General features: G+C 43.5%; 2 protein-coding genes across 2 annotated transcripts; one reads left to right on the plus strand and one right to left on the minus strand.

The window, feature by feature from the left end:
* Positions 1–618: 618 nt before the first annotated feature.
* On the minus strand, positions 619–4,642 carry pno1 (partner of NOB1 homolog). The gene is made up of 7 exons (XM_057848202.1): positions 4,363–4,642; positions 4,141–4,287; positions 3,800–3,883; positions 1,349–1,409; positions 1,150–1,267; positions 882–952; positions 619–817 (listed from the first exon to the last, which is right to left on the minus strand). The coding sequence occupies exons 1-7, from the start codon at positions 4,528–4,530 to the stop codon at positions 750–752; spliced, it is 717 nt and encodes a 238-aa protein (XP_057704185.1). The 5' UTR covers positions 4,531–4,642; the 3' UTR covers positions 619–749.
* A 212-nt stretch (positions 4,643–4,854) lies between these two features.
* Positions 4,855–15,226, plus strand: dnaaf10 (dynein axonemal assembly factor 10). Its single transcript, XM_057848201.1, has 8 exons — positions 4,855–5,758; positions 6,035–6,135; positions 6,208–6,338; positions 6,410–6,511; positions 9,259–9,374; positions 12,156–12,290; positions 14,433–14,530; positions 14,620–15,226. The coding sequence occupies exons 1-8, from the start codon at positions 5,519–5,521 to the stop codon at positions 14,825–14,827; spliced, it is 1,131 nt and encodes a 376-aa protein (XP_057704184.1). The 5' UTR covers positions 4,855–5,518; the 3' UTR covers positions 14,828–15,226.
* The last annotated feature ends 405 nt before the right edge of the window (positions 15,227–15,631 follow it).

Raw genomic sequence — 15,631 nt, forward strand, 5'->3', positions numbered from 1 at the left:
CCAGTTAAAATGGATTCAAGTTGACTTCACCTCTGTCCTGTGTCCTTGTGTGTACCACCACACTGAGCATGGAGAAAAGAAAGAACACCAAAGAACTGTCTGAGGACTTGAGAAGCAAAATTGTGAGGAAGCATGGGCAATCATAAGGCGAAAAGCCCATCTCCAAAGACCAGAATGTTCCTGTGTCTACCATGCGCAGTATCATTAATAAGTGTAAAGCCCACGGCACTGTGGCTAACCTTCCTAGATGTGGACGGAAAAGAAAAATTGACGAGAGATTTCAACGAAAGATTGCACGGATGGTGGATAAAGAACCTGGACGAACATTCAAACAAGTTCAAGCTGTCCTGCAGTCCAAGGGTAAAACTGTGTCATCCCACATGATCTGTCGGCGTCTGAATGGAACTCAGAATGAATTGTCAACCTGTGTTTCGAACCCTTTTCGCAGCTTTCAAACTGGAGTCAGTACAAGGGGTTAAGACTGAGGTGAACGCACAGAGTTTGGCCTTTTGGCCGGGTTGTCGGCCCAGGTCGTTGGATCTCCGCCAGCGCGTCCGGCTGGCTCTATTCTGGCAATCTGGCTAGGTCATATTCCTTCATTATTAATAACCACAAGATGGCTACAAAGTTTCCATTAGCCCTCTTTATATATACACAAACGAAATCGTTATCGCATGATCTCATCTGATATCAAGTCCATGATTGAATCACCATTCGATTGCAAAAGGGATGAAGAAACTGCGACCGGTTCAAAATCTTTCCGCAGCTCTGCTGGCGACCACTCGGATGTTGCCGTACACTTTGGAAGGTGGACTTCCTGTTGTGGCGAAACATACGCTTAAGAAAAGACGAAATGAAAGAGAAAATAGTAAGTCACTCACCTAAGATGAGGTTACATATGGCTGTGCGGGCCATTCGAATGTTTTGAAAGGAGCCCAAAATGTGCACTTTTCTGTGGACGACACACAATTCAACAAAGAACGGTCACTTTATGCGTGGAAATTTCTTTGACTAAAATGTTGAAACATTCAGTGGATCACATTATGTCGTAGCTAATGTGACTTGATATTCATTTTCTAAAGTCATTTAGAATGTCCAAATGACAAGTTTCACGGTGTAATCATGTGACTTTTTTTTTTGCCAACTAACGTGTCTGCCAGCACGATGCGAGTCTTGGTGACGTTTTCAATGGTGAATTTGGTTTTCCCCCCTTTGCCGGCGATCCTGCCGATGGCTCGCGACAAGTGATCGCCCTTTAGCGGTTTCACTGCAAAGAAAAGAAAAAAAAAAAAAAAACAGGAAGTGATCACAAGTTCTTTGTGTTTCATTGGACGAACATCCATTTTACCGTCTGTGACGTCAAAGGATTCCAGGAAGAGTTCGTCCAGTCTTACGAGGGCTAACGCATCCTAGCAAGTAAACATACACATTATTCATACATTGTTATTTATTCTTTCATTCAATAGAGTAATATCAAACAATTATAGTAATGACTTGAAAAATGTTATGGAATCTTTTTTTTTTTTTTTAATCCCAACTCAATGCTCAGTAATTGCAATAATTTAAAAATTAGTTGTGTATATTAAAGTGCCTATGACCGCATTAAAAAAAAGGGTTAAATAGCATTATTATGTGAATCAAAATCATACTTTCAGACGATTCGACTATATAAAAGAATTTGGCAAAGAGCAGATGACGAGAAGTAAGTCTTTTAATCTGCCGTTTAGCCCCGCCTGCCATTATAGCGCTCTAGTGTCCCCAACAGGAGGATGACGTCGGCAGGGTCACAGTTTCATCTGATTTAGAATCCAGCGAATTGAGGGGGAATTATTCAGAACGAGGAAAATGCGACGAAGAGAGCCGCAAAATGTCATTGTTTCAATCTCACTATTCCAATATTTTTACAAGATATTCTTTTCATCCAAGTATTTTTCCCCAATTGCTAAACAAATGGCATAGTCATGACAAATAACAGTCTTGTGCTTAAATGGAATATGAAGTATTAAAAATGCATTTATGCAGTACAACATGGCACTCCATCATGGTCAAAACTGTCTACTTCTCGCACCTAGGTATTTTATGCCACCGGAGTTAGTCCGGCTTTTGTCCTTTCCCTGCCCCGGCTTCAGAGAGTGTAAACAAACCAGAGGCGTGACAGCTAGCCAACATGCTAACTTGAACAGAGTGATGTTTCAAAGTCTTTGGCTAGGTTCATACTACAGGTCTTTATGCACAAATCCGATTTTTTCGTGTTTTTCCGACTCGAGTGAGGCATTAACTTGACAGTCTGAACGTGACAAGTCGCATAGAACTGGACCATTTCAAATCTGATCTGGGTCACTTTCGTATGTGGTTCAAATTCAATCAGGGCCACTTTTTTCCAGAATGTCGCGGGGGTCTGTATTGTCAAGTCTCCCAAATCGGAATTCATGCAGCAATTATGTTATCAAAGAGCGAGAAAGATGCTACGGTAGCGGTGCAGCTGTGCGTTATTAGCGCCTAGCTTGCATTGAACACGGCTTTTGGGGAAGGGCGGGGCTTGACAACAGTCATAAAAAACAAATATGGATTGTTTTGTTTTGATTCTGCTGCGCACGCGGGTCTTCCTGCTCAGTGCGTGTCGTACTGCGAATTAGTGCTTGAATGGTCTCAATGGACAAAGGCAGTCCGAACAGGCACACCAAAAAACAGATATGACAAAAAATAGGATTTGTGCATTAAGACCTGTAGTATGAACCTAGCCTTATTCTTGCCTTTCAAACCGAAATATCACACAAAACGACCCAGGATTATGTCACGCGGCGGGGCTGTCGATCATCTTCGCCGATTGGCAACCCGCCCTGCGGCGAGCAAGTGACAGCTCGTCGTTCCCCTGCTGCGGGCGGGAGAGCTCGTTTGCCGGGGAAGCGGCTGGAGAACGACCGCCGGACAAACTGGCGGACGTCAGAGGAGCGCAAAGCAACATTGCATTACCCTCCTCACACAATCCCATCACGGTGCTGGGTAATGGCTGCCAGCCGGGAACCTGGCAGCCACAGTAATAGGACGGTAGGTGGGTCCCACACTTTTTCTCTATGGCGTGGCTCCCGGGGCATGGCCTCCCCTCTGCTTGGGCTGCCGGTCGCGGGAGCGGGGGGAGGTCGGGGCTCCGATCTCGCGTCGCCCCGGGCGGGTCCTCGGCACTCTCCTGCTTCCCCTTTCTTCTCTGACTGGGTATCCGTCCTGCACTCTGCCGCGGGTCGCTGGCTGGACGCCGGTGTATCGGCTGGATGTCGCCTGCTCCGGCGGGGGACCCTGCCCTGCCCTGCTGGGGATCCCACGCTTTGCTGTGCCGGTTGGGGCGCTGCGGCTCGTGGGCCGATGGGAGTGGGGGCGGGCGTGGGCTTGGTGGTGCGTCCCCTCTTCCCATCCCCTAGGGCCGGTTGATGGGAGCGCAGGTGGCCCAGGGGACCACCTTGGATCCCGGGGATGTGACAACGGCTCCTTTGCTGGGCTGCGGGCTCATTTTAATGGCGCGGGATTTAAAAATGGAATATATAACGATCGAGTTCCACATCCATCCAAGCGGTCCATTTCATTCAGGAGCATAAAATACTGTGTGAAATATGAAATAAAACATGCTTTTTGGTGTCATAGGCACTTTAACTACGAAAAAACACCATGTTATTCACATGATTTTTTTCTCTAATGAAAACTTCTCTTTTAGTTGTATTTCCTGATCTCAAATTTATTTTTAGGACTCTACGGCCGGTAGATTCTTGGCACAGATTGATTTGTAAAAAGTTGAAAATGTACTTACTTCAACCTGGAAGCCCAGAATGAAGGCTTTTACAAAATCAGCTGCTTTGGTGAGCGACGAAATGTCTTGTGTGTCTTTGCAAGTCTAACAGTGAGAGAAGCAAAAATGACAAAAATATCATCAAATTTGCTTTCAACCCATTTGAGTTTTATAAGTTTCCTTGGCGAACCCAACAAGTTATTGGACTACCAGCCCTCCCAGTTCCCTTATAGGCTGCCATTGACGGCGACGGACGTCCAATGCGTTTGAACCGCCCTTCCCAGTTCAAATGGATTGAACGCCTGTTGCCGTCAATGGTACTGAAACGTGATCATTCACTGTACAGAACTGCTGACACTCACTTTAATCTCCACATTGCGTGTTTTCAGGTTGAATCTGATTTGAAGTTGCAGGTTTTCCACGATAGGAGTGTAGATCTTTAACCAGTTCTCCTTGAGGGGTGTGTAGCGGTGAGCCGGTACGGCTACTTTACGCATTTGATCCGCCCCCTGTAGATATAAATATTGACATTTCAATCCTTTCGATAGATGGCATCGATATAAAACCATTATCATTCTTAATACCCTTAGTTTGTCGAGAGAAATGGGTGGAAATTGCGGCCTCTTGCTTGCTACAGGTCCCTCGGTATCCATATCAGCTGCGTCGAGTTTCCTCTTGTGGCTCTTTTTAGATTTGACTTTTATAAAGTTGTCGCCGTCATCGTGTTCCTCCACTACTTCATTGGACGCCATATCCACGGTAGAAATGAGTTCCTGAAAAGTCCAATTATGAAGTAAAGAGTTGCGAAATTGCGAGCACGGAGGCTGATGGTGTCCTCGTGCAACCAGAAAGACCCAAGCGGGGACGTCAAAATCGCCTGAATGAAATAGAAACGCAAAACCTTCTTCGAAAATATGAATAATAATTTTATATCACATAATAATAATTAAGTACTAAATTCAAACAGAAACAAGTATTTTTACATTTTAATAAATGTGTTAAATTTTACTCGAAATACTAATTTTGTCAGGCAAATATTAGGATACTTAGTTTAGAGGGAATCTCAGCTGGTCCGTGTGACGTCAAGTGTTTTGGTCACCTAGTTTAATGGTTCGCGTTACATTTGAAACGGAATTTCAACTTTATTATATGCGTATAGAAAATATATATTGCTCGTGGCAATTTTTATTACTATGAACGCCAGTTATTTAGATATCGATTGGTCTCCATATATGGACAGTTGCAAATTATAGTCTTTTCAGGCATGTCATTGGACACTCACCTGAATGGGAAATGGGTATTTGGGGCAAGTAACTAGCTTCATTTAAAAAAGGTAACTCAAACCCCCCACCCCGAATATAAAGACATCCTTCGAAGTGAATCTTTAATTCAGGAAATTTACAAATTGCCACTGAAAGGTTGACATTCTGTCAGGCATATCTTTGACCACTCCCACGTCTACCCACCGGATTAAGAACGTCTTGTTTAGACATACAGTATGGGCTGCATTACCCGATCTTGCGTGTACTATTCAAACCCATTTTGACGTTATTTATTTGAGTTATTGTCTTAAAAAATATTGTATAGCCATTTTAAGCCTAATCTGCTACATAAGCACAAATGGAAGAATCTCACTTGAGAGAATACTTTTTGTCAGGCATGATTGGACACTTGCACAGCACAAGAGGGTCCTGACGATTGTCCTGATGTCATGTGTTTGGCTCCGTACGAGCTACATTTATGCAGTACACCTGTACATTACACGCATGTGAACATTTTTTGGCGTCAAACAAGATGTCGACGCCGCTTTCGAAGCCCCAAATCATCGCGCACGTCCAAAAGAGTTTGAACTACACGATATTTGACTGCAAATGGATCCCGTGCAGTTCCAAATTCGTGTGTCTCGGCAACTTTCCGAGGGGAACCGGAGTGATGCAAATCTACGAAATGCAGCACGGAGAGGCTCAACTTATCAAAGAGGTATACACTACATTCATTTTTAAAATAGCTTTTAAAAAGATAAGTTTTAGAGCTTCTATGTGGGCTTGATTTTGTTGTTGTTATGGTTCCGTCTCCATAGCAACAGGACATTTCAAAAGTGGGACGTTTCTCCGTCAGGAAGCCAAATGGTTTCCTCGTGGACCAAAATAAACTTACCACGTAGACTTGTCATGACACAACAATACGAACAGACCTTAGTTATAGGGAATTTAGTTATGTATGGAAACACTGAGTTCCATCGCTTTTACAATCAAGGTGGAGAAAGCCAAGCCCATAAAGTGTGGTACATTTGGGGCCTCATCTCTTTGCCAAAGACACCTAGCAACGGGGGACTTTGACGGGCGTCTAAACATTTGGTAATAGCTCTTTCTGTACCGTTCAAGGTTTTTTAGTAGCTTTGTGCAGTGGCTGATGCAGCTATTCCACAGGAACCTGGAGGAGACCGACTTGCCAGTGTACTCGGTCAAGGCCCACAAAGAGATCGTCAACTGCATAGACGCCGTCGGCGGTCTCGGCATCGGCGACGGTGCGCCCGAGATCGTCACCGGAAGCCGAGACGGTACGTCCGCTCGACTACTCTTGCGTGTGTTTTAAGTTGCGCTTCCATTGTGCCGTCACCTACCTTTGCAGGTACAGTGAAAGTGTGGGATCCTCGGCAGCGAGACTCGCCCGTAGCCAATATGCAGCCGGTAGAAGGAGACGCCAAGAGGGACTGCTGGACGGTTGCCTTTGGTATGTAGGCATCTCCACAGCCATTACGGTCATTTGGTTTGAATAGTGTACTGTGCATCTATTATTGTTTTCTGCTAGAAATAAAACCAGATAATTGAGGATGCACATGACATATGAGTTAGGGCATTCGGGATGTAGTGACTAATCAACAACTAATTGATTATCCAATTACTTGGCAACTATATCGATTAATAAAAGCCCTGGCAAAAATGATGGCGTCACCAGTATCGGAAGATGTTCATGCAGTTGTTTAATTTTGTCGAAAAAAACGCAGATCACAGACATGGCACAAAACTAAAGTCATTTTAAATGGCAACCTCCTGGCTTTAAGAAACACTAAAAGAAATGAAGAAAAAAAAAAGATGTAATCACTAACAGTTTCATTTTTAGACCAAGCCTTAGACTTCATAATTTATTGACGGGTCAAATCGGTCATGCACTGCGCCTCGCATTCAAGTAGGGGACCGCCCACATCAAGAGGCGCTTTTCACAAACACGCACGCAGCAATCTAACGCCAGATTTCTGTTGAAAATGTAAGAAAGCTGTACCGCGTACAAACAGGAAGAATTGTCTCAGGAGTGATTTGTTCCAGGATGTAAGGTCATTATTATATTTTTCGTACAATGCATGCATTTTGAAATGTTGTGAAAAAAATCAATGGGAGAATGTGAACTGCTACAGCACTGACATCATGGTTTGCAATATTTACGTAAAATGCTAACTGCACGTTTTTTTGCTTTTTACCAAGAATCGACACCATTTTATGTCCATAGCTATAAAGAATTCAGGGAGGGAATTTAATAATTTATTCACAAGAATTTTTACCGGAAAAGCTCTGTTTGCATCAAGCGGCCGCTAGCTACGTTCACAGACGAGCATTGTACACATTTACGTAAAATAAATGCTAACTGCAGGTTTTTTTTTGGCTTTTAACCAAGAATTGGGACTGTTTTACTTCCCTTATCTATAATGAATTCAGGGATTTAAGCATTTATTTACTAGAATTCTCAACGAAAAATGCTCTTTGTCTGTGACGGCCTCGCCAACAATGCAGGCCCCCTATTTATCAATACATTATGAGGTCTATAACCAAGGCGGGGGGGAAAAAGGGACTCACTCAATTATGTAATTATAAAAAAAGAAAAAAAATACAACAAAATACCACTTAACACACCAGTAGTACTTTGTAGCACCACCTCTGGCTTTGATAACAGCTCGCGGTCTCAGAGGCATGGACTTGAATGACAAACAGTAGGTTACTCTTCATCAATCTGGTTCCAACTTTCTGTAATTGCTTTTTTGCTGTTTTCATGGAACAAATCTGATGCGACTACATTATCGGTCATTATCAAGGAAAAGCACACATAGATATAAAAACATAGAAATGCATTGGAGCTAGCTTCTATGACGACATCCTATCCAGTTGTATTATAGTAGACAGGCATAATAGTGCATCAAGAGGCACAGGAAAAAGTTCATTTGGCCAGAATGCGATTGTGAATAAATGATTTATTATTTCTGTATCGGAACCGGTCCCTGGCCCGGCGGTTGGGGATCCCTTGTATAGATAGTACTGAAGGAATCTGACCTTTTTTGCAAATTGCCGGAACCACGCCAGCCGAACCGCTGGAACCGCACTGGCACGGCTCCAAGACCCGGGCCGGTGAGAACAAGACAACCCGGCCAAAAGGCCAAAGTCCGCGCGCTCACCTTAGTCTTAACCTTTTGTACTCACTCCATTTTGAAAGCCGGAAAAAGGATTTGAAGCACAAGTTGACAATTTATTCAGGTCGACAGCGATCATACAGCACAGAGGAACCCAGGCGAGGATCCAAGGTCACCATATCACAAGTCAACAAAAGATTCGCGAGAAAAATGACTAAGATTAGCTAAACATTCAGTCTTTTTGAAGGCTCTCGTGGGGCAGGTTGTGGGTAAAAGAAGGGTGTGTTTGGGCGTTTGTTTCAGATTATTGTATGTTTGTGGACTGGACAGGAGGATTTGGGAGTTACTGTTGTCAAGGCAACAAGGGTTCTGGATGTTGCCACCTCAGCGTCAAAGCGCTGTTGGAGTCTTATCAGTCGTGTCATCAGTTGGATATCGGGCATTCTCCGGTGTTCCCTGTGTTATGACAGGGCGTCCCGCCATTTGTTCTGGACCTTCCGGGAGAACTAATTGCGAGAGTTGCTGGTGCAGACGTGGGCTTGTCGGCGTCAATCTTGCTCAGGCACTCGCATGACGCACACGCTGGGCTTCCGTGATAGGAAGGCGTCATGTATCTCTTATGCCCTATATTCTGCTTGTTTTCCTTAAACTATGGTGTAAGTGCTATTTATTTTATATTGGGTGTGTTAGAGTCATACAAACAGTCCATCGGAAAATATGAGAAAAGAAAGATAGTACAAATCGAAATACAAAGAGTAAAATATACCCAGGTAATCTATTTTATCAAACCAAAGAGCATAAAACAATGAACAAACCACTCATTCACAAAGTATCCCTGAATACACCATATGCAATTGCAATGCTTGTTGGAAGAATTATTCTTATTATTATTTTTTTGTCTAAATCGTGCAGCCCTCCTTGTAACAGTAAAGTTTGTCATGGTTACCATTTTGTAGAATATAAAATTTTTGTATACTATACCGTTATCTTAATTTTTTGCTGCTTACGAAAACGGCAGCAACATAACGGGCATCGCCATCTTGAAATCTGTGATTGCAAACTCCAGCATCTCTGCTCCCAGGCCACGCCTTCAACGATCAGGACCGCTGCGTGTGCGCCGGATACGATAATGGCGACATCAAACTGTTTGACCTGCGCAACATGTCTCTGCGCTGGGAGACCAATATCAAGAACGGGGTGAGTGAATTATTAAAACGAAAGTAACACCAGCTTAATAGCGAATGAATTGAAATGGAAGTAATGCATACTTTCCGGTTTTATTTTCTATTCTATGGTTATATTGCATTTTTTTTTGCCAATCACCTGCAATTGGCAGTGGTTTATCCTTGAGATCACGAGTATGCAAACGATTTTTTTTTTTTTTTACTCGAATGTATTCGCCTTCTGCACCGAAATGTGATTCACAGTGGGGGATGAATACAAATACCGTTACACTCTGAAGGAATCTGACCTTTTAGCCAGACTGCCGGAATTGCGCCAGCCGAACCGCCGGACCCGGGCCGGTGGGAGTCCGGCCAAAAGGCCGAACTCCGGGCGTTCACCTTAGTCTCAACCTTTTGTACTGACTCCATTTTGAAAGCTGGTAAAAGGCTTCGAAGCACAAGTTGACAATTTATTCAGGTCGACAGCGATCAAACGGCAAGGTGAAACAGAAATAGACTCAGGCGGGAAGGCAAGGTCAGCCTATCATACGTCAACAAGAGGTTCCAGAGAAAAATGACAACACTTAGTTAATTAAACATTCAGTCTTTTGAAGGCCTCTCGCTGGGTGGGCAAGAAGAAGGGTGTGTTTGGGCGTTGTTTAAGATTATTGTCTGTTTGTGGATTGGACTGGAAGATTTGGGAGTTAATGTTGTCAGGGCAAGGAGGGTTGTGGATTTTGCCACCTCAGCGTCAAAGCGCTGTTGGAGTCTCTCCGGTGTTCCGTGTGTTGCGTCCGGCCATTTGTTCTGGACTGTCCGGGAGAACTGATTGCGAGAGTTGGTGGTGCAGACGTGGGCTTGTCTGCGTCAATCTTGCTCAGTTGCATGACGCACACGTTGGGCTTCTGTGATCAGAAGGCGTCATGTATCTCTTATGCTATATATTCTGCTTGTTGTCATTAAACTATGGTATAAGTGCTCTTTATATTATATTGGGTGTGTTGGAGTAATACAAACAGTCAAACAGTAAATACGAGAAAAGGTACTAGCTCCTTCAACTCTTAAGATACATATAAATGTACAGTCATGTAAAAAAATGAGGACACCCCATGAAATGTTCACATATCAATGTCTGATCTTGTTTTTCTTTATTTCTGGAAAAGTAATTAAATTGCGAGTAAACAACAAAAATGAACATTGTTTTGCTCTTATATATCAGCAAAAATGCATATTCTAACTGAGGAAAAGTTAGGACACCCTACCACCTAATAGCTAGTGTTACCCCCTTTGGCTGGGAATAACTTCTGTGAGACGCTTTTTGTAGCCATCTAACAGTCTTTGACATGGTCTGACGAAAGTTTGCCCCACTCCTCAATGCAGCATACTTTCAGCTGTGAGATGTTTCTTGCATATACAGCCCGTGTCAAGTCACCCCACAGCATCTCAATGGGATTAAGATATGGACTTTGACTCGGCCGTTCCAAGACTCTCCATTTCTTCCTTTTCAGCCAGTCCATGGTGGATTTACTGGTATGTTGCAGGGTTCAGTTTCGCTCCAGCGTTCCTTTTTTTCACAGATGATTTCACATGTTCCTCAAGCACCCTCTGATACACAATAGAATTCATGGTGGATTCTATGATCATGAGCTGGCCAGGTCCTGCTGCAGCAAAGCATGACACTTCCACCTCCATGCTTCACAGTTCGTATGAGGTTCTTTTCCTGGAATGCTGTATTGGGTTTACGCCAAACATGTCTTCTGTTCTGCTGTCCAAATTATTCAATTTTAGATTCATCTGTCCAAAAACATTATTCCCGAAGTCCTGGTCTTTGTCTACATTCACTCTGGCCTTCATGTTCTTCTAAGAGAGCAAAGGTTTCCTCCTTGCTATCCTCCCATGAAGGTTAAACTTGTGAAGTCTCTTTTTGATTGTAGAGGCATACACTTTCACATCAACAGTAGCAAGAGCCTGCTGTAGGTCCCGTGATGACATTTTAGGGTTTTTGGAGAATTTTTTTTTTTTAGCATCTTGCGGTCTGTGCTCGGGGTGCTCTTGATTGGACGGCCAGACCTGGGCATGTTGGCGGTTGTTTTGGATGTCCTCCAATTGTAGACTATTTTCCGGTCAGTGGAAAGACTGATTTTATATTCTCCCTTACTAGAATCGTAAGCGTCTACAATCTTCTTTCTGAAGGCCTCAGAAAGCTCCATTGATCTCAGCATGGTGTTTCCTCTCAATTTCACAGTCAGGGGCACACAAAACTAAATGTGTGCAAGCCTCCTTCAAAACACTGGGTAATGATGTTCTAATCATGTGCACCTGATGTGTTTGATTTTAGCCATTTTAAATGGGGTGTCCTAATTGATTCCTCAAAAGAAATTGCATTTAAAAAAAAAAAAAAAAAAATCACATTTTACAGAAAATTATATTCAATTTTCATTGTTTAGCTCTATTACTTGAATTTCTCAAGATTGTTAAAGTTGATATTAAATATCCATATGACTAAATATGTTAGAAAACACACAGGCTTACTTTAGGTGTCCTAATTTTTTCACATGACTGTACGTGTGTGCAGATTTGAATACTCTACTGTACAGTATCCGTACAGTGTACAATGTGTGTAAATAATTAATTAGTTCATGTCGATAGTTTTAATTTGTTGTTGTTGTTTGTTCTGTTTTGAAGGGGTGGTGGGACAAATCCTAAATGGCGGTTTTTCACTTTCCAAGGGGCATTCTCATCCCTATTAACCGCAAAAAAACGGGGTTCACTGGATTGTCAAACCTCTAGTCAACATCTTCATCTCTGCTCGCAGGTGTGCAGCGTGGAGTTCGACAGAAAGGACATCAACATGAACAAGATGGTGGCCACCTCGCTGGAGGGGAAGTTCCACGTGTTTGACATGCGCACTCAGCACCCCACTAAGGGTTTCGCCTCTGTCTCTGAAAAGGTAATACTATCGGGCCGACATGTTTTTGGCTCCCGAGTGCGGAAAACATCTCTTTGGTGACTTTCCAAGAGAAATTGGGAGAGCGTTTTCACAGCTGGAAGTGTTTGTCTCTCATTTTGTGTGCTCTGGTGCATTGACAGAAACCCGCCGTTGATGTCCGCTAGTGTTAAATGCGTCTGATTTTGAATGTTTCCGTTGACGTCTGCAAGTATTAAGAGTATTCCCGTTCAATGTTTAAATATGCTCATTCCGAAATACTATCGGAACACTTCCCAAGTGGGAGTTATTTAAGAATCCAGGAAATTCTATCCATCTCCTTGGCATTTTTAACCCAAGACAACAACTGTTCTAGCATCCTGAATTAATGACTCTTTCCCGATTGAATACAATTCCACAAATCTATATCTATACTTATATATAAATGGAACTGTGTGTCTGTGTGTTCGTTCCCTATGGACTCGGGGCGGGGAGATTCTTGACAAAATTTCACACATTTCTTAGATAGGTTTCATCTCTGTCGACCTCTATTTAGTATGGAAAATTATTTTGAAACTCCCAAAATTGGCATGGAGTATCTCTGATTGTAAAGACGACAGCGCCATCTTTTGGGCAAAAGACGCATCTCTTGCAATAGTGTACCGCACGAATGCTATTTTTAGACAGTGACGTAACCATTGTAACGCGGAAGTGGGTCAACATAGAAGCGCCCTCGCGTACAGCCAATGTTAGTACCTGTTTTCTGCCGGTAATCTTTCAAAAAAGAACCTGCCGAGCAAACGCCGCTGCTATGGATCTTGTAGAAACGACTCTAGACATTACGACATATGAAGGATGTTTTCTGCATACGTTTTCTGAAGCCTAAAACTCAAGAGGGAAAAAATGTGGACAATGGATCAATTTGTGCAGGTGACCAGTTGACCAGTTTAACACCAGCAAGGTGAAGCCATTCACCTTCATATGCAGTAAACATTTTGTTGGGGGCCATGGTCCTACAGAGCATAGACTTCATAAGGATATTGATGGGATGCGGGGCCGATTAATAGGGGGCCTATTGCCATCAAAGCTGAGCGAGTGGAAAACGTCTGTTTGTGGATTGGACAGGAAGATTCGGGAGTTACTGTTGTCAGGACAACGAGGGTTGTGGATTTTGCAACATCAGCGTCAAAGGGGCTCTTGGAGTCTTGTCAGTCGGGTTATCAGTTGGATATCGGGCGTTCTCCGGTGTTCCTTGGGTTGGGACGGGGCGTCTCGCCATTTGTTCTAGACTGTCTGGAAGAACTGATTGCGAGAGTTGGTGGTGCAGACGTGGGCTTGTCAGCATCAATCTTGCTCAGTCAGTTGCATGACGCGCACGTTGGGCTTCTGTGATAAGAAGGCGTCATGTATCTCTTATGCCCTATATTCTGCTTGTTTTCCACAGTCAAACAGTAAATACGAGAAACAGCACTATTCCCTGATTGATTTTATTAAGTGTGTTAGAGTAATACAAACAGTTGAACGGTAAATACGAGAAAAGATACTATTCCCTTCAATATTCATACTGTAGCGACAGTGTGTTACGCCCGCAATAGTTCATGGGTAGTTGTGGCAGTCATGACTGAGAGTGGTGGTTGGCGTTGTTACATGCTGGTGTTTTCTGTTCAATAAAGGCACTGTCTCTTGGGGTGGTGTGGTGTATGTGGCACAAGAGCAGCAAGTGTGAAACATAAAAACTTTCCGTCTCAATCTTCTCAACCTCGATCGCCACAATCCTGTACACAGTAATGGAAAAGCAATTGCGCATCACCCCTTTTACTATTACTACATAACAGCTGCAGCTCTAAGACAAGTATGTTTTATATGCCACTCAGTTGTATTGTGTTCAAGTTAAACAAACCCAAGCGATACCTGGCCATACTGCTTGATAAATCCATCCAGCATACATAAACAAAAAATTCAATTCCATTCAATTCAATTCAACTTTGGCCCTGAGAACCCAGCACAAGTAGCATGCCCAGCAACACTGGGCCATACTGCTAGATCATTTATGTTTCAATGTCAATTGTATATCTGTGAAGCCGTCATGGGATCTTTGAGATGATTTCTGACTGTATAAGTAAGCTTGATTTGAATCTTCTTGAGATATGCTATTTGCCGTTTCAGGCTCACAAATCGACCATCTGGCAGGTGAGACATTTACCTCAGAACCGCGAGATCTTTCTGACGGCCGGCGGCTCGGGCAGCATTCATCTGTGGAAATAGTGAGTCACCATTTACTTATGCATTCATCTCAGACACTTCCCAACCGAGCGTGTTGTTGCACATGAGCATGCTTCTTTATTTCTTTTAGCGAATACCCGGCCCAGCGCAGTAGGAAAGACCCGGACGGCAACAGCGTCGGCGTGGCGGGCTCGGTCAGCCTTCTGCAGAACGTCACGCTGTCCACGCAGCCCGTGGCCAGCCTGGACTGGAGCCCCGACAAGCAGGGCCTTTGCGTGTGCGCTTCCTTTGACCAGACGGTGCGGGTGCTCATTGTCACCAAACTCAACACGGTGTGAAAACCAGGCTCGGATGTTTTTACCCAACCTCTGTTAGCAAAAGTGGAACTTTTGGGATGGAAAGTGGCTTTTTTATTTGCTGAAACTCAACCACAATGTTGCCTTCAATACTAAAAGATTTTTAAATTAGGATGTTTAAAAAAAACAACTGAAAATAAGATATTATGGATGCTTGTCTATGTTTGTCTTCAGAGTAATGTTTCCTACAATTAAATGGAATTTAAAGGGGCTAACTGGATATGACAAATTTACTATGAACTACTTGAAATGATGCACATAGCACAGTTATTTGCTCTTTCATATATTTTTATTGGTGATAAGCAAGTTTAAAGTGGGCCAGGGTCCCCTGGAGCAAAGCTCCGTTATCTTGGAGTCGAGCTCCGCCTCATTAGTCAAATAAACAAATAATTAAATTGTGCTGAATCGGTTGGGGGGGGGGGGGGGGGGTTCAGCAGTGGCTGGGTGTCCGGGTGTGTGTGTGTGTGTGTGGGGGGGGGCTGTGCATCCTGAAGGAATCTGACCTTTCATCCAGCTCCTGTACTCATCGGCGTAAAAATGAGAAAAACAGCTAATGCTCCAGAAATTCGGATTAACTAGCTAGCAGCAGCAGCTAAGTAGCAGTGTTATTTTAGCTGGAATGTAACGTTTGACTGCAAAACAACAAAGGTAAAAGACGTGCAGAGAATGACTGCGGAGAGAGAGAAAAAAAGGTAGTACCGACTGCTAGCTAGGTCACAGGGAAGACGGGGACAGGATTTTCAGAGATGTGGGCGTTCTCTATATGAAAAAGCGGAATGGATTGGA

Source organism: Corythoichthys intestinalis, chromosome 10 (genome assembly GCF_030265065.1).
Source record: "Corythoichthys intestinalis isolate RoL2023-P3 chromosome 10, ASM3026506v1, whole genome shotgun sequence".
NCBI lineage: Eukaryota > Metazoa > Chordata > Actinopteri > Syngnathiformes > Syngnathidae > Corythoichthys > Corythoichthys intestinalis.

Excerpts from the sequence above, each read along its gene's own strand:
- pno1 (XM_057848202.1), bottom strand. The coding sequence starts at position 4,530 with ATGGCGTCCAATGAAGTAGTGGAGGAACACGATGACGGCGACAACTTT. Across the intron at positions 4,288-4,362 it reads TTTCTCTCGACAAACTAAGG|GGGGCGGATCAAATGCGTAA; the intron begins GTATTAAGAATG and ends TTATATCTACAG. Across the intron at positions 3,884-4,140 it reads CACGCAATGTGGAGATTAAA|ACTTGCAAAGACACACAAGA; the intron begins GTGAGTGTCAGC and ends TCTCACTGTTAG.
- dnaaf10 (XM_057848201.1), top strand. The coding sequence starts at position 5,519 with ATGCAGTACACCTGTACATTACACGCATGTGAACATTTTTTGGCGTCA. Across the intron at positions 5,759-6,034 it reads AGGCTCAACTTATCAAAGAG|GTGGAGAAAGCCAAGCCCAT; the intron begins GTATACACTACA and ends TTTACAATCAAG. Across the intron at positions 6,136-6,207 it reads GACGGGCGTCTAAACATTTG|GAACCTGGAGGAGACCGACT; the intron begins GTAATAGCTCTT and ends GCTATTCCACAG.